The sequence below is a fragment of the Notamacropus eugenii genome, chromosome 5 (genome assembly GCF_028372415.1).
Source record: "Notamacropus eugenii isolate mMacEug1 chromosome 5, mMacEug1.pri_v2, whole genome shotgun sequence".
NCBI lineage: Eukaryota > Metazoa > Chordata > Mammalia > Diprotodontia > Macropodidae > Notamacropus > Notamacropus eugenii.
In genome coordinates, this window is record NC_092876.1 from 73,177,146 (window position 1) to 73,204,634 (window position 27,489).

The following is a 27,489-nucleotide window of genomic DNA, read 5'->3' on the forward strand; positions in this document are numbered from 1 at the left end:
CCAGAGCTACATACAATACTCTGGATGGAATGTTATGAGAGCAGAGTAGGGGAGGCCTCTCACTTATCCATCATGGAAATTATGCCCTGCACAATGGAGCCCAACTGCATGAGCATCTTTGGCTGCCACATCACAGAGTCATGTGGAGCTTGTGATATAAGAGAGCTACCAGATGCTTTTCAAAACTGCTGTCTAACCAAACCTCCTCTATCTTGTACTTAGGAGATTTTTGTATCAATATGCAAGACTTTACATTTATCCCTAATGAATTTCATATTACAAGATTCAGCCAACTGGGGTCAACAGTCTGTCAAGATTCTTTTGGATCCTGATTCTTCCATCTACCGTCATGTGATCATTAGGGCTCTATTGCTTCTCAGGTGCTATTTACTTATTTGTGCACATATTATGTGTTCTTTCCCCTTCACTCCTCATGTCCCTAGGAAAATGTAAACACCTTGAAGACAGGGGATATTTCATATTCATTTTCGCATCATCTTGTGCTTTGTGTGGAGTAGGCACTCAGAAAATATTTGAACTGAACTAAATTTATATCAGCAATTTACAAAAAAAGGAAATGTTAAACTATTACTTGAAAATGTTCAACTTCACTGATTAGCAAAGAAATGAAAATAGCTCAGATATTAGCTTATATCCATCAAAAATAAGAAAAAGTAACAAAAACAGTGTGGGCAAAGTTGTAGAAAAAAGCATAGAAGAGGTGACTCCTGGCTTTGAAATGTTTTCGCTGTGGGCCCCAGGGTAAGTCTCTCTTAGCCTCAGTCTTCTCATCAGCAAAGTGGGGATAATAATACTTTGATTAACTCCCTTGCAGCATTGTCTTGAGTAAATTGTTTTGTAAACCTTAAAGCACCACCTTCATAACTGTTACAGTCATATACCTATATTATGTATCATATTTATCTCTGTGTCTTTAAGAAGCTCACATGCCTTTGTCTTTGCAGCAGGGTTTTCTAGTAGAAACCAACAGCTCTGTCCCTCCCTCTCTAGTGTCTCAATGGTTTTCTGGAGGTTTTTCCATGCCTTGGGGAAATTTGGATCGCCCAGCCCTAGTCCGCAGGAGGGATGAAGAAAATGACAAATTAGAAAAGTGAATGGAAAATGTTTTTCCCCCATATCCCCAAATAGTCATCAGGTAGGATGACTGTTGGAGGATACACTGACTGCACCCCAAGTTAGATAAGAAAAGGATAATGGAATTCAGTCACCTTAGCCTGGCTGGAAGGGAGGACTGGTTGGGCCCAGCAAGTCAGACATCTTCACAACTACCTGCAGGGCTCTTTCATGAACCAGATGGGTCCTGACTAAAACAAAAAGAATTGGGAATGTGGCAGTGTGACCAGCTTCACTGTAAGAGCTGTAACATTTTCCTGAGGTAGAGGAGTACATAGCAGTAGCAGCAATATGCTAGTGCAGTGCAACCACAAGCAGAGCTTCCAAGTCTCAAAGGGAGCTAAGAGACCAGGATAAAGCTGAACTTCACATTTACTGGCATTGAAAGGAGACATGGGGAAAATCAGTGCTGTGTGGAATTGTAAATGCAAGGACCAACCGAAGGGTCAAAACCTAGGAGCAATGAGGCAAAGAGACATGATGAGGATGTATGAACAAACTTGGACCATGCCTTTCTTCGGTCCCATGAATCATGTGGACTGTGCAGGTCTTGAGGAGAAGGCTGACTCTAGCAACCCTGATCTCAATTCGGAACCCAGTCTCCTTGAGAAGACCTTAGCTTTAGCTGGAGGCCTCGACTAAACATTACTGAAATCAAGAACAACTAAAACCTTGAGGAAAAGTGGAGCTCAGCAGAGGGTCAGGCTGCTTGATTCCCTAGCAATAGTTGGCCCTTTCTTCCCCTCATGGAGAGGGAAGGAAGCAGCTCAAATCTAGCTTAGGAAAATCAAAGGATGTATTGTAGAGGGAATTTTGTTCAGATATAGATTGGACTAGATGGCCCCTGAACTCCCTCCTAACTCTGAGAATCTGGGAGTAAATCCTGATTACCTTTCAAGGTAACTCCTCTAGTGACAGAATAGGCAGGCGCCTTCTGGGAGCTGGCCCTACCAGCAGGGAAGACTTTCTGGACTACATACGGGTTTAGGTACTTCTAGCACTTGGATATGATTAACCTTTTTTTTTTTTACATTCTGTGCCTTAGAAACTGGATGTATGTATGCATGGGAGCCAAGGGTTTCTTGATAAAAGTTAGAAACAAGCCAAACTGACCTGAGCCAAAGGAGTAATTACTGAACTGCTTTCAAGAATGGACCTAGTTTGTTTCAGGAATGGGCCAGAGGTCACATGACCTATTTCCTTCCTAGACTGTAAACCCCAGGACAGCTCTAACAATGACTCATCCAGACTCTGCATCTAGGAATATTCTGTACACAATAGATGTTAATGAAAAATTGATTAATCAAATTTAAATTTAATGGAAGGAAAATAAGAAAGGGATAGTCCCAATGATTATTATGCATAGGAAGGTGATCATGGATAACCGAGAGAAATGTGGAATTATTGAATTCCTACTTTCCTTCTGTTTTCAACATTAAAGGCAATGATCTCCAAATCAGGGAATCAAAGAAAATAAAACAAAAATGGTTAACAAGAAATCAAAATATAGGATAAATGAGATTATAAGAGAGCATTTAGCTTAATTTAAAACTATTGGGTTGGGAAGAACTGTATTCTATGGTACTGAAAAAACTTGTGGATGGGACAGCTGAACCAATAATCAGTAATCTTTGTAGAGAATCAAGAGGTGATGAAGGAATAGAAGACAGAGATGTTTCAATTCCCAAAAAGGAGAAGTAGTAGATTCCACATACAGGATGCTGAACTTGGCATCAATTTCTAGCAAAACTTTTTATTATTAAATAGTTAAGCTGGGAGTACCTTAGAAGGGTGATGGTCACTAAATATCATCATGAATATATCAAAAACAAGTCATGGCAGATAAAAATTATGACCAGTACTCTTTTCTCATAAAACAGTAAAAGGCACTTCATGAGAAAAATAAGCCTGAAAAGAGTCAGATTTTCCTGAGAGCATTTGTAGATGAACTTGGGACAACAAACATAAAATTGAGCAAATCTTCTAACATTTTTATAAATGGCCTATTTTCATCAGTGGATGATAATGGAACCATTATAGCTGAAGGCAAAGAAGTAATTGTTGAAAAACTTACAAGTGCTCAATATAACTTAATTTAATACACATATATTGTGTCTTCTATATGCAAAGCACTGTAGTAGGGATTGGGGATGCAAAGACAAATCACAAATAGTCCCTACCCTCAACTGGTGGGTGGAGTGGGGATATAACATGTAGACAGATAAATAAATATAGGATAATTTGAGAAGAAAGAAAGTTGCTAACAGCCAAGGGAAATAAGGAAAGGTTTCAAGTGAGAGGCAGCACCTCAGATGAGTCTTAAGGGAAGCAAGGAATTCTAACAGGTAAAGTTAAAGAGAGAGCAAGGAGAAAAGCCTATACAAAGGCATAAAGATGCAAGATAGAATGTAGAATTTGGGGAAGAATGAGTAGACCAGTTTTATTGGAACAGAGGGGAATAATATGAAATAAAAAGTAACCAGGCTGAAGAATCTTCTTGAGCAAGGTAGACCTAGAATAAATAAATAAAAAACTCTGTAAAATTTGGGTTCAGTCAAAAGGCCACACTTAAGGATCTAGAAAGTCACATGTGGCCTTAAGGCCACAGGTTCCCCATCCCCGGACCAAAGCTTAAGAGAAAGTTGTCATAAAGATGATAATTAACCCCATAGGAGCTAAGGTGGTCCCATGCACAGAAACCTGAGAGAGAGAAGGTAACCAGGATGGTGATGAGACCAAAGACTATGCTATACAAACACTGGTTGAAATAACTAGAGATATTTAACCTGCAAAGGGAAATCTGTCTATAAGTAACTGAAGGACTGTCATATGGTAAAAAAGATTAGATTTGTTCTGTTTGGTCTTCAGCGGGGAGAACAAGAAGCAACAGATCAAGGTCACAGAGAGGCAGGCTTTGGTTTGATGCAAGGAAAAACTTTTTAACAAATAGAGCTGTCCTAAAGTGGAGTTGGCTGTGTTAAGAGATAAGCTTCTCTCATAGGAAGTCTCCAATCTGAGGTCAGCTGATCACTGTTCAGAGCATCAAGGATGCTATAGAAGGGGAGTCCTACTTGAGATACCTGATGGTCTCTGACACCCCTTCCCACTCTGATTTTCTGTGAACAAGATGGTTTTCATAAGTACTTTTATACAATGGGCTTTAAATGTAGCTCTGAAGATCTGTATTTAAAAAGGTAAACAACATTTTTAGCTTTTCAGTCCTACAAAAACAGGTAGTTTGCTGAGTCAAGATTTTTTGAGATTCTGACTCAGGCATTCAATGTGTTAGTTATACCTCCTAGCTTTGATTCATTTGCAAATTTGAGAAGCATGCCATCTATGCCTTTATCTAAGTCAGTGATAAGAATGCCAAACATCACAGGGCCATGCATCCCTGGGGAACTCCAATGGAGATAGCCTGCAAAGTTGCCATGGAATCATTAATGACAAGCCTCTGAGTCTAGGCATTCAACGAATTTCAAATTCACCTAAATATATTACCATCTAGTACACATCTTTCTTTTCCAGAAGCATAGTATGAGATATTTCATTAGACACTTTGAAAAATCTAAATAAATGACATCTACTATATTCCTCTTAAAAATTCTATCAAAAATGTTAGTCTAGCATGATGTTTTTAAGTCATCCTGGATTTTTGTAATCATCACCTGCTTTTCTTGATATATACCAACTATCACTTCAATGACTGAATCTAGAACTATCCAATTAATAAATTATTCAATTAATAAAAATCAAGTTCACTGGCCTATAATTTATAGGCTCCAGTAGATATTATGACATGTCTGTGGCCATTGAAAGTCCAAGGTCTACCTTTGTGCCCAATCACTTCTCTGAGAGGCACAAAGAAACCAATTCAGAAGTCTTCCTTTGGGTTCATGACAGTTTAGAGGGGAGGTGGCTAGATGTGGAGAAAAGGCATTCTGTATCTGCTGCCGGCAAACTTCTTATCAGTCTAGTCAGTGTTGAGTAGTTACAAATCTTATTGTTTGTAAGAGGGCCTAATGAAGTCACTGCACTGCTAGGCATCCAAATTCTGGTTTTCCAAACAATATTCCTGCCCACAACTTGTGATGCCCTGGAATGTGAAGGTGAACCTACCACTAAATTGTGCACGATAAATTCGATATTAGCTCTGTTGCGAGAAAGCTGGTCTAGAAGTACTCTGGGCACTTCTGGTCAGGACAATAAGGAAATGTCATGTTCCCTCCAGTCAGGGCCTCCAGGGCTACTTGTACTGTGAGAAGCTCTTTTTTTCTCTATTATTTAGCTCCTTTCAGGAGCAGTCAGCTTGAAGGAGAAAGAGATGCAGGACTGGTATATGGGAGAGATACAGTTTGATCTCAAGGAAAAACTCTGTGAAGATCCTCTTGTCCCTCTGATGTGTCCCTATGATGAATCTTGGTCGTTTAGGTCTATCAAAGTGAGCTGAGCTAAACTGTTATGATAATAGTATACACTTTATCTTTTCAGTGTCTAGTGGTAAACCTTGCAGTGCTTCAGTAGGTCAGTGAGAGCAGCTGTCCAAGTGAGAAGTTGGGATAAAATAGCTGGAGATTTCTGGGAAATGAAGCAACCAACCATTGTAGTTCTTTTGGCAGTGCCAGGGTCCTTCACAGGGATATGGTTTTAGGTGTGATCTAGGGATTCCCTTATTGGCTTTCCATGGGTTTCCAATTTCCCCTCTTCTTCCAGCTTCACAAATAGTCAGTGTTGAATGAAGGATGGCATGGATGTCCTCACCTGGAGGGGCACATCCTTATCACTGAGTTAGGCCACTAACCAGTCCAAAAGATCTTGAAATACTGAGTTCCTGAGAAGCCCCCAAGAAAGTCAGAGACGGAAAGAGTTCATATACACCAAAGTATTCAATAGCTGTACTGTTTTTGGTAGCAAAGAACTGGAAACAAAGCAGATGTTCATTATTCAGGGAATGGCTAAACAAATCATAATACTCAAATGTATTATTACTGTACCATAAGAAACAATAAAAATGAAGAATTCAGAGAAGTCTGGGAAGATTTATACAAATTGATGCAGAGTAAAGTAAGAAGAATCAGGAACATAAACACAATGATAACGCCCATATCAATGGAAAAGACAATCAAAATAAACACTGGTTATTATAATGACCAAGCTTATCCCCAAAGTAGAGATGGAATAAATGCACTATGAGTGTGGAACATTGTATAATTTGTATAAATTGTATAATATAACTGATGTATTGATTAGTTCTGCTGAATTGCATTCTTTTTTTTCTTCTTGTTTGTATTATTTTTTGTTATATGGAATGGTTTCCTTTGTTATAAGGAAGCCAAAGGAGCAGAGAGGAAATATATGGAAATAAAGGTGATATGAAAACAAAATACATCAATAACTATTAAAAAATTTTAAAATACTGAATCATGAATCTGAAAAAATTCCAAGGAAATGCAAACTAACTCAGATGACCTGGTACTCATACAGGTTATGACAGTAGGCCAGGAAGGTCATCTTCCATTTATTGGCATCACATGTATTATTCAGATTATATCTCCCCTGTAGGTTCAATTCATTGACTTATCACTACCCTTGCCAGTTGGTCCAGCAGGTTAGGTATCAATTGGAGGCAGCCTCAGGTGGCTATATAGATATGGCAAAGCTATGATTCCCTTCTCTTCTTCCTGAAAAATAGTAACAGGGGCTCTGATGAGAATGCTGAAAGACCAGATAAACACAGCTTGACTTATCTCCAACCTTTTTCTGATGTGTTTTTTTTCTGAAATCCCTTGCTGACCAGTAGTCTCATGCCTGACTAGAGCTGATGTTAGAACTGATGGTCTCAGGAACCAGATCAATTAAAGTTGATTGGCCTATGTGGGGTCACCTCTTTACCTCAAAAAGCACTATAAATATCCTAAAAGATTTTCTGGCTCAGGGACTGGCAAAGTGCCCTAGTTTGATACAGCATATGTCCGCTCCAGGCAATGCTTTTGGCAGTGTTAGGAGTGCAACAATAGCTATATTATGTAATACCAGGCAAGAGACCCTCAGCACCACTAGGAAGAGGAAGAAGCAACTTCTATTTAGGTGGAATAGTTTATAATGTCTCCCTGTTTGCTGGACTTGGTCTCCTGGATCATTCTTGAGGACTGTTTCAATGAGCACTACCAACAGGAACATTTGTTCTTTAGGAAACAAGTCCCTAAAATTTTCAGAGGCTCCTGAATCTGCTCTAGCTGGGATCCAGAACATTTGGTGATTTGCAAATTCAATTTTGAGAATCAAAACATTAGCAGCTGTGGAGTAGGGGCCTTAAGGACTGGTTGGTGAAGTGGCCGGTTAGTGGTGGATAATCTGATCCTTAGATGGCCAAGAGTCTGGGTGACCTCTGAAACTGGAAAACAGGTGTAGAGCAGGACTTTTACTCCCCTGAGCTATACAGACTCCCCTTAGCCCCCATTATGTGTGAATAATCACTAGACAGGCTAAATCTTCCCTAAACTGATCAAATGGGGTATGGATACAGTCCTGAATTAGGGCCTAGAAGGGGCTACCACAATCCCTTGTTCTGCCTGATCTGGTGAATTTAGTAATTGATAAATGTGAATCAAAGGCAGGCTTCCCTAAAAGGCTCTTTGCTGTATCTCACCTGGAAGACCTGGTTATCATTTATTTGGTAACCCCCAACCTCACTGGAAATTATACGCTATTGGACAACGTGGAGAAATTCCTCCCAAACCCAGTATTTCTGGGTCAGAGCCACGTCAGTTGCAAGGAGAAAGTCAGAGAAAACATAGCAAGAAGGAAAACAATGGGTGTCAGCAAGCTGATGGCTTATCTTTTGAAAAGCCTCTGCTTGAGACAATAGTCTTTTCTTGGGAGTGTTATGGCCCTTCCTCATTCTACTAAGTGTTAGTGCAGCCAGCTCCTCATTAAGTCCAGCTGTTCCCCACAGCCCCAGCAGGACAGGAGTAGCCCCAGGGCATCTCTTATAGGGACACTCCTGAAATGCCACTTTTGCTCTTTTTTCCACACCCCACATCCTCTTCTCTCAGTACTGACAGTACCACCCTCTCTAAAATCCAAGCAATTTTGTCTTTCTATAAATTGAGTGGGGGCAGAATTGACAAGCACCTGCAGCCTCTCCTTACTTGGTATACTAGGTTGCTGTGCTATAACCAGACATTAAGTGCTACGGTGGCACATTTTTTATGTTCCAGTGCCTTTTGTTGGGCAGCCCTTCTCTGGGGATGTAGGCTTAAGAGAAAGTTCAGCCGATATGATCAGAAAAACAGTTAGTTCTAGGATAGATTTTAAGAACAGCTTCATCATGGCACAGCTCCCTGATTCTGACATACACTGCATTCCAAGAGACTCTGGAACAGCAGAAACCATAATCTCAGGACAACAGACAATCTTGTGAAGGATCTCACACTCACCACACTAAAGACAAAAGAAGCGAAAGACCCTGGAGTCTCATTACTGCTAACAACTTCACCTAGCTGACCTAGTCTCTCTCTCATTCTATCTCTCCCTCCCTCCTTTCTGTCTCTGTCTTTGTCAGTTTTGGTCTGTCTTTTTCTAAAAGACTGGGTGCCTCTTTATCTTGCCCAGCCTAGAAATACAGGGGCTGCTCATGGGCCTTACCTCACTACTAACTGGCACAAGAGCTTTGACCTATCTGGATTGCCCCTCCTTATGCAACCTGCTGCCCTTTCCCAGGGACTTACCATGCTGTTGCCAAATGGTGTAGACACTAGACTGGCATAGCCCTCTGTAGTTCAGAAAACTAGAACTCAAGACATCAGCCTTAGTTTCCTTAGTATTTGGAATTCACTACCACACCCAGCTTCTGTCTACATTCAAGACACTCTAAGTCTGATCAATGATACACCAGTTGTATTCCTGATATCTGAGTATTCTGATGAGCAGTGCCTCCTGATGGAGGTGACAGTGACACAGCCTCAGCCTCTAGTTCGACTCACTTGTCTTCCATAGGGCAATCCCTCTATCCCCAAGGCAGAAGCATCTCCTCCATGATACATCTGATGCTGTGGCCTCTTCAACTTCCAGAGCCCCATTCTCTGTACTGTCACAAAAAAGAATGATTCCCTACTGATGCTAAGGTTCTTTAAATGCTCCTATTTACAGATGACAATGTACTCACTCTATCAAGATCTAGAACCCTACAAAGCCTTCTTAGATAAATCCACTGTAATGCAAAAGAAAGTCATCCATCCAAACTGGAAAAAGAAAGTAGGCAAAAAATGCATTATTGCCTAGATTATGACACAAAGCTAGATGGGCAACCTGTCAAATGAGTCCAACCATATGTATGTATCAGTCAGCCAATGCAAATGGACAATGAGCCGGGCTCAGAATTGAGCTGACGCTGGATCACATTTGAGATTTCAAATTGCTGCTACAAAAGCCCATCTCTCTAACATCAGTTTTTTTTCCTTGTCATGCTCTGTAGCTACATGATCCCTGTAAAGAATTAAAGTGACTCCAGAGGTCATGGAAAGATGGTAAATCACCTTCGTAAGGATGGTTTGTGCCCAAGAAGCAGGATGAGACACCTTGGGGAGGGTGTGTACACTGAGAAAAGGAGGTGGATCAGTCACTGAACAAGAACAGGAGAGCAGATGAATAGGCTGGATATCACATCAGTATCCCCAGGAAACAAGTAAAACAACAGAAAGAACTCCAGGACACTGGGTAGATTTTCTATGTATGAAAAAACACAGTTAGGAACCACAAGAGCAAAGGAGATGTAAAGGGCTATGATGGGCATTAGTGGGAAGAACATCACACTGATGAGAGCAAGCAAAGAATGCCACACTGACTTTGCTTCCTTTTACTATACCAGGAGATTATGGGAATAAACAACCCAAGTTTCAACAAAGCATTTAATAAAGTTTCTACTGCTATTGCTGTGAAGAGACTGAAGAGATGGGGGCTAGATGATGGAACAATTAATTAGGACAATTCAGAATCGACTGAATTCCTGGACCCAAAGAGTTTGCTGAAGAGTCTGATGTCATCCTGGAGGGAGTTGTCTAGCTTACTACTTTTAGTGATCTGTCCTTGGCTCTTAGCTGTGCAGCATTTTTAATCAGTGACTTGGATGAAGACAGGTATCAAATAGTTATCAAATCTGCTGATGACATAAAGCTAAGGACAGTTTGATTTGGCAGCCAAAAAAAAAAATCTAATGTGATCTAAAACTGCATTAGTAGAGAAACGGTATTAAGATCTATGGAGATAATGATCCCACTATATTCTTCTTTGGTTAGATGGTATCTTGAGTACTGTATTTAGCCCTGGGCAACAGATTTTTAAAGGATATTGATAAATTGGGACAAGGTCACAGGGGTACCAGAATGGGTGAAAGGCCAGTCCAGACAAAGATCAATTGAAAGAACTAGGATATGTTTAGCTTAGAGCAAGGAAGCCTAAAGGAAGCCCTTGAGGGAGGGGGAAGGGCCATGATGACTGCCTTCAAGTATCTGGAACAGGCATGCTGAGCCTTTTCCTCTTGGCTGCAGAGGGCAGAACTTGGAGCTACTGATGGAAGTCAGGTTGGTACATTTTGGATACCCATAAAGACAAACTCCCTAAAAATTAGAGCTGCCCAAAGTGGTATGGACTGCCCCAGGATGTAGTGAGCTCCCTGTCCCTGGTGGTTTTGAAGACAAGACCAGAAATCTCTTTTTTGGGATATCGGAATGGGCATTCCCGCTCCAGGAGGGGTGAGATAACATGGGAGAGCCCTTTCAACTGAGAGTCTGTGGTTCTATGAATGTGAAAGAAGCTAGTTCTTTTTCTTTTTCATAGCTGGGAGGGGGGTGGCAGAGGGAGAAGGGAGAGTTTAGAGCATGTAATGAAGGCAGCTGAGTGGGCTCCACACCAAGACCACAGCTCTGACTGCTGTTAAATGTGGCATGTCCTGTCATGCAAAGTGAAAATGTCCAGATCTGTACCATTATTTTCATGTCCCTCAATGACTGTTGAAAAGTAGTTTTCCTAAAGCACAGGTCTGACTGCTTCACCCCCTCTAACTCTAATGGCTCCCTATTACCTCCCAGCACCAAACATATAATCCTCTAGCAATTCAAGTCCTTCATCCCCCAGCCCTTCCCACCACTCTAGTCATCTCACACTTTGCCCCCATGGAAAGAAATGTTACAGTCCAGCTATAGTGTCCTCCTGGTTGGTTCTTTGCACACAACATTTCTTCTTCAGCTTTGTAACTGTATACCATCTGGCCCCCATGCCTGCAAAGCTCTCCTCCCTCCTCTCCATCTCGGAACTTCCTTGAAGACTCAGCTCAAATCCCACCTTCCTCAGATGGCTTTTCCGTTCCTCCTCTCCACCCCTTATCCCCCTGCAGCTGTTAGTGGCTTTCTCTCTGAGATGGCTTTGCATTTGTTCTATACAAATCTTACACTTACCTAGTTATTTATGTACTTGTCTCCCTCATTAGAAAGTGAGCTCCTTCAGCTTGGGACTGGTTTTTTTTTTGGTTTTTTTTTTGCCCTAGATCTTAACACAATGCCTGGCACATAGTAAGTGCTTACTAAGTGTTTGCTGAGTCACTCACTTTGTCCCTAAGAGAATACTTCCACTTCTTTCTGTAGCATTCCTACATCCTACAGATTTAAGTCAGATTGCTCCCTTGACCTAGGGGGACTGACAGTCACATTTCACCCCAATATGGCCCCAACTTTGTCCACACTTACCCTATTTGCAAGGCCTGGTGCTGTCTGTCAAATAGACATAGGCAGCTAGAGTCTATTCTCTATCACCCAGGAAGCCTTGTCACACCACACCCAACTCATGGTTATCCAGGCTTTGTCTGAAGGCCTCCAGGGAAGGCCAATCGGCATCCTAAGCAATGCACTCCACTGTGGGACCAGCTCTTCGTGTTAAGAATTGCTCTTCCATCAGGTTCAAAGCTGCCGTTCTGCAGCTCTTGCTTTTGCCCTCTGGGGCCAAGTGGAACAAGCCCAATTCCTCTTCCGCGCAACAACTCTTTCAACAGTTAGCACTTCCTATTGAATGCCTCTCCACCCCTGGCTAAAATGCCCCAGTTCCTTCAGGCCATTCTTTTATGGCATAACCTCAAGGCCCTTTGTCATCTAGTTTTCCTCTGAAAACTCCATCTTATCGATACTCTTTCTAAAATGTGGTACCCAGAGCCGAGTACAGTGCTCCCCATGTAATCTGGCCAAGATCAAATTCACACAAGTGGGCCCATCTCCTCCCTAGTCCTGGACATCCAACTAGCACAACCCAAGACTGTGTTAGCTTCTCTGGCTATCCTTATCAGAATGCTGACTCATTTTGAGTTTGCATTTAATTTATAAAATGCACAGATGAACTGCCTAATCCTTTTTTTTTACTTGTGAAGTTGCTTTTTCAAAAAACCCAAGTATGAGACATATTTATCCCTATACCATTTCATCTTATTTGATTCGGACCAGTGATCTAGCCTGTCAAGGTCTTTTGGATCCTGACTGTCACTCGGTGCACTAGCTCTCAGTCCCCATTCTGTATCATTTTCAAACTGAATCAGCATGCCATCACAGCATTTATTCAAGTCACTGATTAAGCAGTGGAGGACCAAACACATCTCCCTGGGGTGCACTTTGGGTCTGACCACTCAACTTATTTCAAATCTACCTAACTGAATTATTATCTCATCCAAATCTCTTCATGTAATCCACAAAAATGCTTTGATAAAGTCTAGTTATACTATGTCTGTGGCAACTCCTGACCTACAAATTTAGTAACCCTACCAAAAAAAGGAATGAGATTGGTGTGGTATGACCTGGAAAAGTCATGCTTTATTCCCTTAGTTCCCAACATACACTGGGATAGAGATTACTAAGCCATCAGTTGTGATCAACTGTTTGATCCTTAGCTTTTTATATAGTTAATAACATACCTGAGAACCATCTCCCCGGAAATGCAGGAAATTATAGTTCTGTCCCCTTCTCATACTAGCATAGATTGAAGAAATAAGATGGTTAGCCCAGAGAAGAGATTAGTTACATATCAGAGTAGATGACCATGGAGGTTCCTTTAAACTGTGAGATTCTGTAGTTCTCTGAGCTTCCCTCACTCCAGTCTTATTTATGGTGTGCAACTTCAGCTGGACCCTGACTACATCCTGGCAATCCTTCTACTTTGTACTTCTTGATTCCTTATCTTATTCCCCAAATCCAATATTCCAAATCTTTCCGTCTCTTTTCATGCACCCAACCACAGTGCTCCCTACTATATATGGTAGATTAGTTAGCCCTTTTCTTCAGAGAGAATGTTGAGGCCACCCAAGAACTTTGGCATAATCTATTAATCTCGTCTTTCCCTTTTATCTCAGTAGAAGTGGTACCCCTAGTTATTGCTAAAGTTTCTCTCTCTGCCTTCACCCTGGATTCTGTTTTCTCCTGCCTCTTTTAGGGTTATCACCTCTTTTATGCATCCTCAATCTTTTCCTCCTCACTGAAAAAAAAATGGCTACACTTTTGATGCTTCTACTTGCTCACTTGTCCCATAGCTTGTCCCATGAAACAGTTCCCTTCAAGGTCATCTTAATTACCAGTGACCTTTTTTCAGTCCTCAACTTCTTAGATCTCTCTGTAACACTTAACACTGCTCATCCTCCCCGTATTCTGAATGCTTTCTTCTCCCTTGTCTTATGAGGTACCACATGATTGTGGTTACCATCCTACCTGTGCAGGATTTTTTTCTCTTTTTGTCAGCTCCTCATCCTAAAGGTCTGTCCTTGGCACTCTTTTCTTCTTTCTGTATTCTCTCTCTCTTGGCAATCTTATTCACTGCTATGGCTTCAACTATTACCTCTACACAGATGACCCCTAAATCTATCTCTAGCCCTGACCTCTCTCTAAAGCTCCAGACCTATACTTCCAGCTGCCTAAGTAGAGTTCCTAGCACATGGTACCTGCTTAATAAACATTTGTTAACTATCATACATTTCTACCTGTCATTCCCAGAGGCACTTTCAATGCACTATGTCCAAATATGCCTTTGGTATCTACTTGTCCTCACCCTACTGCAAATCCTAGTCCTCTGATTTCATCATTTCTATCAGCAGCAACACCATTAATTAAGTCTCCTATGTTTGACACTTTAGGCTTACCTATGATTCTCTGTTTCCCATATTCTTCATATCGCGCTTATCCATTACCAATGTCTATTTCTTCTCCCTCTGCTGTAACTCTTACATTTGTCCCCTTCTCTCTGTTCCCAGTACCAGCACCTAAAACAGGTTTTTCCCATTACTCTCTAACTGCCTGGGCTTCAGCAATAGACTCCTTAGTCTTCCATGCTTTCCTCCGTGTGAAACCATCACACTACTGCCAGATTTTCTTTATGCATAAATCTTGCAATGTCAACCTTCTATTCTAAAGTCTTCCATGGTTCCATATTCTCAAGTAAAGTTCAAATTCCCTCCTTTCCCTGTCATTCAGTATACCTATATCCAATCTGGGTTCATTGTCCCTTTCCATTCTTATCTTGTATCATCCTTTATCTCACTCTAAGACACACTGTATTTTGGCTGAACCACTCCAGGTTCCTAAGTGTGCTTTGCAGTTTCTGGCCTCTGTATCTTTGTTACCACTGCTTCCTGTGCTTGGAGGGTCTGCCCTCTTATCTCCCTTCATCCTCTTTCCTCCTTCTACTTGTTAATTGCTATCATCCTGTGAGGTCCAATTCAGATATTACCTCCTACAAAAGGCCTTCTTTTATTTTGATTGGTCAGAATTGACTTCACATCGTACTTTGTTCTGACTTTCTCTAATGGAGTTATCATGTGGATTAGTGGGTAAGATTCTGGACAAAGTCAGGAAAACTTGGGTTTGAATCCTATCTCAGATTTTTATTATTGGTAATTATAATAACAACAACAAAAATGGTGCTTTAAGGTTTGCCGAGTACATTACCAATATTATCTAAATTAATCCTCACAACAATTCTGGAAAGTAGGTGTCATCATCACTCCATTTTATAGATGAGGAAACTAAGTGACTTGCCCAGCATCGCATGGTTGCTAAGTGTCTGAGGCAGGACTTGAAGTTAGGTGTTCCTGAAGCCAGGTCCAGTGCTCTATCTGCTATGTATTAATGGAGTGAGCTTCAATTTTCTCATCTGTAAAATGAGCATACTAAAAGCTCTGGCCACAAGATCATGCGTAAAGTGCTTTGCAAACTTTAAAACATTATATAAAAACTGCTATCATTATTCATAGAGTATAGTGATTGAGTATGTGTAATAGCTCCAACTAGACTGTAAGATTCATGAGGGCAGGGACTGTATCTTCTCTAAACTTGCTGGACTGCACTGTATTGTCTAGGCAGCCTGGGACAGGAAGTAGGTTTGTCTGAGGGCTAATTTTTTGGAAGAAAGCTAGCTATGAAACTAGAGTCGCCTAGTACTAGTCATTCTGCAGTTGAAAATGTTTTAGGAATAGTTATATTTCTATTGCTTCACTGTCTCCAGCTACAGATGGTGATTTACTGAGGGATAAGCACATCCACTAGGCCATATTTTTGTACTCCATGAATCAGGCACTCAAATGGCAGTGCAGTACAGAACATCTACTTTGGGTAGAGCCCTTTGTCAGGAAAGAAATTTAAGATATTACTTATCTGCACTACCGTGAAATAACCATCAAAGCAATTGCATAGAAACCTTTCAGTACTACTAGATATGAACTATTATCTTCCCCATTTTTCAGAAGAGAAAACTAAGTCACAAAGAGATTGATTGCTTAGTGACCAAGCTATAATCATTCAGAAGGAGTTTATTGTAATCATCCAGGCATATAATTAAGGGAGCCAAGACTATAGTGATGGCTGTGGAAAGACAAAGAATGGGCTAGATATGAGCACTTATACAGAGTATTATTTAGACTTGATGATGAATTGAAAGTAGGATAAAGAAGCAAAGGACAATAAACCACTGGAGCAACACAAAATAGAATGGGCTGCCCTGCAGGGATGTGCACTCACCCTCACTAGAGGTCTTCAAGCAAAGGTTGGATATCTCCTATCCAATATATTGTAGGAGAGATTCTTATTCAGGTATATGCTCTACTAGGTGGCCTCTGAGGTTCCTTCTAACTGTGAGATTTTAAGGTTGAGAGCAAATGGGAAATCTGGAATGGAGAGGGGTGTTGGCAGTGATAATGTTTAATATAAAATTTTAGAATAATCTCTTTGTTCTCTCTGAAGCAAACTCAGAGAATGCCTCTTCCTATGTCAACAAAAGCCAGCCAGGGCTGACTTAACATTCCTTAAGAGACCTTTAACCTAAGACACTATCTTGAATAATGGGACGTTTTCCATATCTTAATATTTGTACACATATACTATGTTATGGCATGTTAATGGTAAAGAAAACACAGACATCTTGGGTCATAATTTCTATGTGAAACTTTGTCAAACTCTGTTATCTTATTGTATTTACAACCTATGCAATTAAGAAATTCCTTTCTAATGGTCTAGTTAATCACTCATGGAGATCATAAATCTGAAGGACACAGAATACTTCTTTGTCCTAAAAACATATTTAAGGCTGCCCAATTCTTTGTATCGGTAGCCAAAACATTTCTAGCTCCATAATGCATTATGTTACAGTTTTCTTTAATAGGGAATTGATTAATTAATTAATTAAATCATACAATGTATGCATTTAGCCTGTTGCCTTTTCTTTAACCAAGTTTTCAGGTCAACAGCAGCAATGAAGAAATCAGGGGATAGGTCCTTTGGGGAAGAAAACTGTAAACTCACACAAAAACATTTCAAAATTCAGATATGGTTATGACAGATTTCCTGGTGCTGCTATCCTAGAGATAGCTAGAGATTTGGGAGTGGAAGCAGGGAAGAGATCAAACAGGCTGATGTGGCAGATCAGAACCATCTGGATACAGGTGGTAGGTCGCTAAAACCATGTGAGCAGTTAATGTTACAGGAAGAAAAGGAGAGAGCCTAGAGCTGGATTTTGTGGAGAACTCACAGAAAGGAGAAGAAAAAGAAAAGAGAAAAGGAGAAAAAAAGTTAAGGAAACAGAATGAATACAGTGTTAAGGAAGTCAGAAGTAGAACGAATTTCCAAAGGAAATTGGATGATCACCAATGTCAAGTAAAATGTGTGTCAGTGTGGGGATGTATGTGTGTGCATCATGGCAGAGAGGGATGTTAAACAGTAGACGCACTCCTCTTAGCAATGCTGCTCCATCTTTGAAGGTTTTTTTTTAAATTAAATTTTAAATTAAAGGAAAAACTCTTAGATGTGTGGTCTTGTGGGGAGGGGTAGTTGAAATGACCACCCATGAACATTTTTAAATGAAACTGTTCAGTGACTCCATCCATTCAATAGTATGGGAAGACTATATTCAGTATAATGGGTAATGGACCAAAGAGCGATCCTCTCACATAACCCAAAAAGATCCATTCCTATATTCTTTTTCTACCTGGGCTTTCTAGAGGCAATGATATCCATTTCTCTATTCAATTTCATGTAATGGCATCTTTACTCCAATCAATCAATCAATCAATCAATCAATCAACAATGGCTATTTGTAGAAAAGAATGTGGCACCTCCCAATCCCAAATTGTTCAGCCAATCACCAGCAGATATTTTTTCCCACTGATATGCAACTACTTCTGAACTACTCTGAAACAAGGCAACTATATAGTAATTGTTATGAACAGATAGTGCCTTCTGCTCTACTGAGGATGGAGTAGGCATGAAGAACAGGAGCAAAAAGGGGAGGGGGAGGGGAGGAGTGGTGGCAGAAGGCAGAACAAAGAGTTTGCTAGGGATCTTGGGAAACAGTGGGTGAAAACAGCCTTTGATTCTCAATGACCCTCCGGGGCTGATATCACCAACCCCCTCCTCTCTCCTATCATTGCCTCTCACGCTCTAAGTAAGCCCTGGCCTCTAGGTAGAAGTGGAAGATGAGGCATCAGTAGAGAGGTTGTCCTTAAAGTATCACTACACCTGAGGTTTCAAGTCTGTCCTTGTTTGGACCCCTCTCCTTTGGGGCTCAGTACCAGGTGTCAAGCTTGGCTTAGCTTTCTGGGAGGCCAAGGCCAGGAGTATCCTGCTGGCTCAGGGCTCACAGATTTAAGCCAGGCAAAGCCAGCTCTCCCCACCTTCCCTCCCTCCCTTGCTCCCTCCCTAAAGCCAAGCCCCCAGGCTCTGCTCCCTCCTCAAAGCTTTTCAAGGCAGAGGGGGCCTTTTCTGTTTGTAAGGCCTAAAGAAGCCTGGTTGCCAAGGTGACAGGATGAGAGCAGCAGGGAACTTGCCACGGAGGAGGGGCTTTGCCCCTAAACAGCTGTCAATGGGAACAGCCCCAGCTGGGACTTGAAGCCTACTCTAGGAGGAAATAGCCCCTAGGAGACCGCATTCCTCCCTGCTACCCCATAGCCCCCCACTGGTGATTTTCCTTGGGGCAGCAGCCAGCTCAAGGCCAACTCTGACTGGCCAAGCCACCCCCACCTCCAATTCATCTCCCCCTTTCAACTTCCTAATCCCTCAATTCTGTCCCAATTCGTAGGTTGGATGGGATGCTCGGGGGCTGTGGAGCTGAGGACAAGCATGACCCCAGGCTGCCTCCCAGGGGGTTATAAGGCTCATCTTTCCTCCCTGATTCAGTCCACTCTTTGTTCCAAAAGTCTGAGCCCTTCCCCCTGAGCTAGGGGAAGATCCAAATCTTCCCCTAGCTATCTTTCAAGATGGAAAGGGCCATGGATGAGGAGAGGTGGGGGTGGGGGTCCTGACCATAGAGCTCTGAAGGAGGAATGAGAAAAAAGGAAGGGAGGTGGGGGTTGGGAGGGGATTGTGGTTGTCAGAACAATGAGAAACCCACTGGTCTGAATCCATGAGGAAAGGGGCTTTGTGCCTCTCTACCTCATAGATGCTGACAGAAAGCTCTGTGGGGACTGATGTGCTCTGTGCTAGGACGAAGCTAAGTGAGGACAGTTGAAATAGTATTCCCCAGTCAGCCTTCTGACCCTTGACCTCACAGACCTTAGTCTTTATGGCTACATTGACCCTTTCTGCTTAAATAAGGTCTATGGAGAAACAGGGACTCTCCCCCAACTGTCTCTATAAACTCTAGAACAATTTTGGAGGTTCTGGGGCCCCCAGATCTATGGGTTAGCATCAACGAGAGCCTGGGAAGTCCATAGCCAGAGCTGTATTGGCTAGGATGTCTGGGCTAGGGTGGAGTATATAGAGGGCAACTTGCTGGCTAGTGTGGAACCAACCTGAACCAATGTGAAGGAGTCTCAAGGAGAAGGTGGGCCATTCTGTATTTGTCTCTAGGTTCCTTATGGCACAAACAGCCTCAGCAGTCTCAGGACAGAACATATTCTTTGAAGGACTAGTTTCTAGTATAGTACCTGGCACATTGTGAATGTTTAATGAATTTTTTCTCTCCCTCTTTCTCCCTTTCTCTCCTGTCTCTGTCTCCCCACCCCCACTTAGATCAGATATATAGAGAACCCCTAGATCAATCACGGGGGTGAATGGCAGTCCTGAGGACCATTTGGATGATGGGCTGGATTTCCTTCTCAATAGTTGCCAGTCTAACTTACTGCCCAAGGCATTTGCTTGACCCCTTCTGGCACAAACGTTTCCCTTCATTCCCAGTTTGGACAGTTCTAATTTTTAGGAAGCTCTTCCCCGTATTGAGCCACAGTGGATTTTCCTCTCCCCTCAGGCCAAGTCCTAGTTCTGCACTCTGGAGCTACACAGCCTGAGCCTGAGCCTGCTTCCACAGGACAAATCTCCAAATGTCTGAACACGACTGCCATGAATCCCTTCACTATCCAGTGCTTAGCACAATATCTTGCACATAATAGGAGCTTAATAAATGTTTATCAATTGACTGATTCTCTTTGCCTTCCTGCAAACAAGCTCTGGGGATGTCACTGGCCCTCCTACATAAGGTGGGGCCTGGGATTGAAGACAGTATTATAAATGTGTCTGATCAAATCACTGCAGAAGGTACTGCGATTACCACCCCCTTGTTCTAGACCAGGAACAGGGAACACAAGACCACATGTGGTGCTCTAGGTCCTCAAGTGCAGCCCTTTGACTGAACCCAGACTTCACAGAACAAATCCCCTTAATAAATGGATTTGTTCTGTAAAGCTTGGACTCAGTCAAAAGTTCTGGATGCTCTTTTTGTTAATGTGCCCTAAGACCACATCAGCTTTTTGGGCCGTCAAAGAGAGTTTGTAGTCCCTGTGACTTAATGGTCTCCCTCATCGATCCTCTATGGGTACAGCAGGTTTTTGCACCTAAATACTACACTTTTCTTTAATGCCTAGAGAATTAGGTTTTATCTTATTCCTTCTGACTCATTATTCTCTCTTGCTGAGATGATCTGGGATCCCAACTCTGTCATTCAACATATTAAAACCTTGTGTCACCTACAGGAAGGATGGCATCTATATCTTTATCTAGATCACTGCTAAAAATGTTTTGGATGAAGCCATATTTATGTGAGTGCCTGCATTTAGCTCAATGGCACACTGTCACAAGGTGGCCAGATCTCATTCTCTCTCAAAGGCCATCCTTCCTTCGTGAGGCCCTTCCTGATTCTCCAACGATTAGCAATCCCTCCCTGAAATTACTTTACGCTTTTGTATTTACTTATCTGTGTACATGTTGTTTCTGCCCATTAAATGTCAGCTCCTCCAGGGTAATGACTATGCTCATTCTTCTCCTCATGCCCAGCACTAGGCACGGTACCTGGCACAGAGTTGCTGCTTTATGAATACTGTTGAATTGGACCGAAGAGATTGAAGAGATCAGGTGGTACAATCTCTTCATTTTGCAGATGAGAAAATCGAGGCCCAGAGAGGTGAAGGGATTGCCCAAGATTACATAAGCATTTATTAGACAGCAGGGTCAGAAGTCAGTGATTTCCCTACTGTGCCACATCTGCTGACTCTATAGTTTTTATCTCTTAGTCAAGTTTGAAAAGTACTTTCCCCAACAAGCCCATGATCAGCATTCTTCCCACTTTACAAAAGAGAAACTGAGACTTAGAAGACTTAGGTGTCTTGCCCTCATTCATCTGGCTCTTAAGTATCTGAGCTGGGATGACAAAGACTGCTCCTATGTTCCACTCCTCCTCTCTTTACAGGGGTCTACAAGCCAAGAACAGCAAAGAGTTCTTCCTCTGGCTCCTCTAATTCTCCTTTTGCCTTTTGAAAACAGGGTGCTGGCATCCCCCTCCCCTAGCCAGAGAGGGCCTAGCCAGGGGCAGAGCTATAACTGAGCTATCTTAAGACAAGAGGCTTCTCTCTACCGTGTGCACTGTACAGAAGGAACAGCAAGCTTTCCTCCCCTTCCAGCTTACAACATCTTCTTTGCCAAGCCAAAAGCACTGAATAAAACCAGAGGCCAATGAACCTGGGGCAGGGAAATAGAGGGAAAACTAGGTGAGACTGGCTATCCTCCTCCCATAGATGGTTTGGGTTCAGGACCTCCTTGAAGAAAGGAAGTATGAAAATGTTCTGCCAAACTTGTAGTGCTTTGGGATCTTCTGGAGCAAGATACTGTCTTGGGCCTTACCTGGTGCAATGAGGGGGTGTGTGGCCACAGGGGACACCATCCGGCTTAGTGCCCCCCGGCCCTCAGTGCTCCCTGGCACACTGCCACTGCTGCTGTCTCCCTTCTTGAGTTGCTCAGCCACACTGTCATTTATGCCAGGTTTGGCACCTGCTGGGGAACCCTGAGCGGTGCTTCTGCCCTGTGAGGGGGTGGACAGAGGCTGGCTGCTGCCTGGGGTGTGTTTCAGGGCCAGGCTGGGCAGTGCAGGCTGGGTGGGGGTGGGGCCCGAGGCTGTTGTGGTTGCTGTCTGCTGCGTTCGGAGGGTCAAGTTCTGTACCTGGAAAAGAGGGGTCTGTGGGAGTCTGGGGGTAGAGCCAACCAAGTAGGGATGGGGAAGGGGAAGGGAGGCAGAGGCGATGCCAATACACTTGAAGTAGTGCCAAGAAGCTATGGAAGCAATGGGGCCAGGAATTGATTCCAGGATAGCTAAACAGGGTGGTAGACCATAATGCCAGACAGACAGTGTTTAGGGTTGGAGAGAACAGGAGCTAGGACAGATTTGAGAAGGGGCACAGAAGGATAAAAGCTGAAACTGAATTCTAGGAAAGGGACTATTAACCCAGGACAGGGTAGGTATGCCAGACCTTGTTCCCACTGCATAGCCCCTGCTATCAAGTACTGGGGTCATTTCCCATGATGCCACATCACTAGGGCAGAATGTCTAAGGGAAGTAGACAACTTCTGAGGGCTTCCATCTGCTCTGATTAAGGCACAAAACCAAACATGTAGCTCTTTAGCCCCCTAGAGTAGTTCAATCTTTCCTTCCTTGGCCTTTCTCTGCTGAGGCATCAAACATCCTTCCCCAACCTGGTTCTTGGTGCCCTCTGCTGGACACTAGATGTTGGCCAGGTTCAGAACAGATGTCATACTGTCCATGTTCTCTTCTATGTCGGCCACCATCTGGCAGAGTCTCCTTTTTCTTGCTGCCCAAAGAATCTTCTCTTCCATCAAAAGGCCCATAGACCTCAGCAAGGCCAAGAGTCCAATGGTTCATCCTCATTCCAGGCTATCTTTCTTGCTAGGATAGATTAATGTCCTCGAGAGTTGGCCTTTCCTCTGACTAAGACTTCCTGTGAAGACTCATTTCAGGGATGGTGGAAGGAGAAATGGAGAGGTGGGACAGTTAACTTCAGAGCTCTAGGGTGTTGAAGGGAATATCAGGGAAGGTTTAGGGTACTGAGGACCCCAAGGGAAGTTACTCTCTTGCCTCAGCATGCTATTTCCAAGTTCCTTACCTACATAGATGTTTTAGGCAGTCTAACTGGGAAGGGGCCCAGGGCTAGAAACTTCTGGCTGCTCTGTCTCTTGCTTTCCTAGGGAACTCTGTCCTACTAGAAATTTTGGAGATCTACCAGGCCAACCCAAATGGCAGTACCCTTCTCCAGGGGAGCCCACCTCCCTAGGAACCATTTATCCCTCCCTTTCCCTCCCCCAGACCCGGTCCATGGAGTCCTCACCTGATTGGGGGTGGGGGGCTGGGCAGGGGAGCCGGTGCTGAGCTCAGGCTGCACGGTAGTGACGGTGGCCGTGGGCGTGAAGATGAGCTGAGGGGACAAAGGAACAGTGCCGCCTAGGCTCCTAGTTACCTGCACCAGGTTACCTGGCTGGGTCTGGAATCACAGGAAAGGAGGTGCCGTTTACCTGCCCAGTGTGGGCTCAGCCACAAGGCAGGAGGGTAGTCTGATCCAGGAGGCAGATATGGGGAAGGCCAAGAAAGAGAAGTAGAAGGCTTCCAACAAGGCAGGGACTCTAGGGGTAAAGGTCCAGGGTGGCAACCCCATGGGTAATTTTAGTTCAGCTCTGAAAGAGCTACTCTGGGGCAGATCCAAATGTTAGGTTTGGCCCACTATCTCTGGGGCCATCCAAGGCTCAACATTGGAGCAACTCTCCCCAGGGAAGCCTTGGCTTCCATCAGTTTCCTCAGGTCCTAAGAATCAAGAATAATCCTAGGTTGGGTCAGATCCTCCCACCCTGCCCCATGCCCAGGGACATTCCCCAGACTTGTCTCACTCCTGAGCTATACTAGAAGCCTGGCCTTGAGCTGTCCTGGACTACAGAAGTGATCAAATCAATTACACACACTTGACCTGATAAGGCCACATTTAGTTTGATGCCAGACACTTTCAAGAGATCTGGAAACACTGACTGTGCATTGGAGAGATTGAGACAAGAGGGTGTGTGTGTGTGTGTGTGCATGCGTGCGTGTGCGCGCGCGCATGTGTATGTGTGTGTGTGTGTATTCCTCTGTGTGTGCTCTATGTGGCTCTCTGTGAATGTAACAAACAAAAACCATCCTTTCCTCCAACTGTTTTCTCTCTGAGGACATCCATTATTTTCCTGCTTTATCTCATTCCTGTACCTATGTATGACCAGCTTTGCTCTACTGGGTTGCATATTCATGTCTATGTCTGTCCTTGGAGAAGACCTGGGGGATACATGATGACATCTCTCTAGGTATATGATGAGCTGTCACATGGAAGAGGAATTATGATTCCTCTTAGTTCCAGAATGAAGAACTGGGAGCAAAGGGTAGAAATTTCAAAAAGGCAGATTTTGGCTTGATACATTAAGAAAAACTTCCCCATAATCAATGTCCCCCAAAATGGAATGGGCTGCCTTTTGTTATAATGAGCTGCCAAAAACTGGAGGTGTTCCAGCAGAGGCAAGATATGGTCAGTGATTCCTACTCAGGTCTAGGTGGAGTCAGATGCTTATTAAGGGTCTCTTCCAGCTCTCAAATTCTGTAGGATTATAATGAGTTCCTTGAGTATGTTTTTACTTGTGTGTATGTGTGTGTATCCTCTTGCAAGCACACTTGTAAAGTAAACACACTGTATAGTTAATATTCAGGCACCTCCAAAGGTCCTGGGTCCTGCTCTGGGAGTTGGCTAAGGATGAGTAAAGTGAAGGAAGACCCAGCAATACTCTCAGGTAAAATCATCAGAGGACACAGGGAGAAAAAGAGCCTGTAAACTCTACTCCTATCCTCTGGGCACAGGAGAATGTCATCCTTTGTATGGTGCAAATATTTTGTTCACAACCATTATGGCATACTTGAGAAAGGAACAGAAAAGAACAAAGTAATGAGGTTCCAGTCAGCTCAAAGGACTCAGAAGGAGGAAAGGAGGTTCTACCCTGTCAGTGTGAAGGATCTGAGTTTTAGGGACTGTGGAAGGTTCTAATTCAGTGACTTGAGCTTTTCTATGAAGTCTCACCACCTGAAGCATGAAGATGAGTTGAGGGGATAAAGGAATAGTGTCCCACTAAGGCCCCTAGTCTCACCAGCTTAGCCAGAAGGACCACAAACACAGGAAGAGATGCTATTTGCTTTCCCACACAGAGCCATAGGCCCAAAGGGTCTAGTCCAGGGGTGGGGAACCTGTGGCTTCAAGGCTGTATGTGGTCCTCTAGGTCCTCAAGTGTGGCCCTTTGACTGAATCCACACTTCACAGAACAAATCCCATTAATAAGAGGTTTTGTTCTGTAAAACTTGGACTCAGTTAAAAGGTTGCATCCAAGGACCTAGCACGCCACATGTGTCCTCAAGGCTGGGGGAGTACAGGGAAGGCCTGCCCAGGGACTAGGAGGGCTTTTACCACTATTGCCTAACCAAATGAGATAGCATGTATAATGCACTTGGCAAACGTTTACATAGCAGTATGTTTTTTTACATTTTTCCTTGTCTAAAGACAAGGAGTTATTCTGTTGTTATTCCTTAATATTCAGTGGCCTCTAGACTACTGTACAGGTGGATTATATGATTTTTTTGTGACTGAGTAAGAGTATTGGGATGTTAAGCTCATCTTCTATAGAATCTATGAAAGCATCATAGAGAGAACTCTAATAGCATACAGGAGGAGGTCACTAGAAGGAGGGATTAGAAGAGCATCAAGTTAGAGTTGGAAGAGTCCTTAGAGAGTCCAAACATAGCCCCCCGCCCACTCCCATTTTGCAGATGAGGAAACTGAGGCACTGAGAGGTTGACATGTCACCTCATCCAGTTTTCACATTTCTTCCTCTAGGTCTCTATATTTTTAAAGCTGTTCATTACATATAGTTTGAAGACTGTGAATATTCCACATGGTGATATTTATAACTAAATTTTTGGGGGTCAATATTACATCCAGGCAGTTGTGGTATTACTACTTTGCCTTTATTGTGGGGGTGGGTTTTATATACATATCTCTAGAAGGGACAATTGCAATTGTATGAACAACTCTCCTCCTTTTTTATTGTGTGACATATGCCTGTAAAGTAGGATCAAAGGATTGAGAGCTGGAAGGGGCCTTGGAGATCATCTAGTTCAACTCCCTCAAGTTATAGAGGAGAAACCTAAGGCCCTAGAAGAGACTTGCCTAAGATAACTCAGGTAGTGAGGGGTACAGACAAGATTTGAGCCCAGGCTCATCCAAGTACACTATGCTAGAGGTGAACTATGTGTCTCCTGTGTATCCTCTTCCCTGTCCAGAGTTCTGGAAGGTGTAGAGTTGCAGAGGAGGTATGAACAAGGTGATGAGTGGCCTTATTTCCTTCTCAGAAAGCAAGGAAAGGGACAGGGATAATACAGTGTGTTTATCTCTCTTTGCTCAGGTCTAAGATGATCCATAACCCTGTCTGTCTTTATCCCACTCCCTAACCTGCCTGTTCCTTTCTTCCTGTATGTCTCCTGATCCCTCACTTTCTTTTTTACCATACTCTTGACCTTTCTTCTTCCAATATCTGTGCCTTCACTTCCTTTTGGACCTCTCTCAATTCTCCTGGTTCCCTACTCTAAATCCATAGGAAGAGTCCAGCCATGTGCCCAAGTCAAGAGTGCTCACCATCTGTGCCCTCAGATACATCTGCGCCTGGCTGGCTGTCAATGCTGGAGAGGAGGTATTACCCAACAGCACAGCCTGCTGGGCGATGCCTGAGGCTGCGGCTGTGTTGACACTCTGGGCACGGTTGATGAGCTGAGCTGTTGCTGGGGAGGCTGCCAGGTTTATCTGGGGAGACATGAGCAGTAGAAAATGGCAAGTTCAGTGGGCTAGCCCACGTCTCTATCCCCTTGTAAAGCACTGATGTCCACTTCTGGCTTCCTTCGTGGGCCCTGACTCTTTTGGGTCCAACTCTGAGGATAAGCATTGAATGTGATCCTCTGTGGTCTCAGATGGCCACCATTCCTCCCCCATCCATTATTTGGATTATCAGCTACAAAAAGGGCTATTCTAGGAGAAGATAATCTTGTCATGTGTGAATGCATGGACACACACTCTTGGACAGAGGGGGAAGAAAATAGGGAGGACAGAGAGAAGCATGCAACTAGTCACTGTAACAAAGACTCTTAGAGAAAGGTCAGGGAGACCCCACCACAAGGCGGGGGGGGGGGGGGGTCTGAGTTCCTCGAAAATCTAGCCAGTTATGGAAAGTGCATGAGAGAGAGGTAGGGACAGGTTTTGTCCCTTCATCTCACCTCGGTAAAGATTCCCTACAGTATGGGACCTAGGAACACACCAATGTTCAAAGCAGGATGGAAGAAATAAGCCCCAGAATTGTGACCATCCACCTCCAGTTGTTCACCATCCTACTTACCGACGGTGACTGAGCTGGGGACTGTGCAGAGCCATTGTTGCTTGAAGGAGCCGCTTGTCTGTTGGCCACCAGACTTGCCTATAAAAAAGTAACTCTGTCACTGGGGTTCCAGACCTCACCAAAG

The 27,489-nt window shown here is 43.3% G+C and overlaps 1 protein-coding gene across 11 annotated transcripts in view; it reads right to left on the minus strand.

The window, feature by feature from the left end:
- Positions 1 to 27,489, minus strand: part of PHC2 (polyhomeotic homolog 2) — a 148,477-nt gene that overhangs the window by 40,245 nt on the left and 80,743 nt on the right. For 8 of the 11 annotated variants that reach the window (XM_072609688.1, XM_072609691.1, XM_072609690.1 and 5 more), the window contains 4 exons: positions 27,366 to 27,443; positions 26,615 to 26,779; positions 23,252 to 23,404; positions 21,756 to 22,071 (listed from right to left, as the gene is read on the minus strand). In XM_072609688.1, the coding sequence (XP_072465789.1) occupies positions 21,756 to 22,071; positions 23,252 to 23,404; positions 26,615 to 26,779; positions 27,366 to 27,443 (712 nt within the window). The remainder of the gene's footprint in view (positions 1 to 21,755; positions 22,072 to 23,251; positions 23,405 to 26,614; positions 26,780 to 27,365; positions 27,444 to 27,489) is intronic. The other 3 variants (XM_072609695.1, XM_072609694.1, XM_072609696.1) reach the window with 1 other exon arrangement.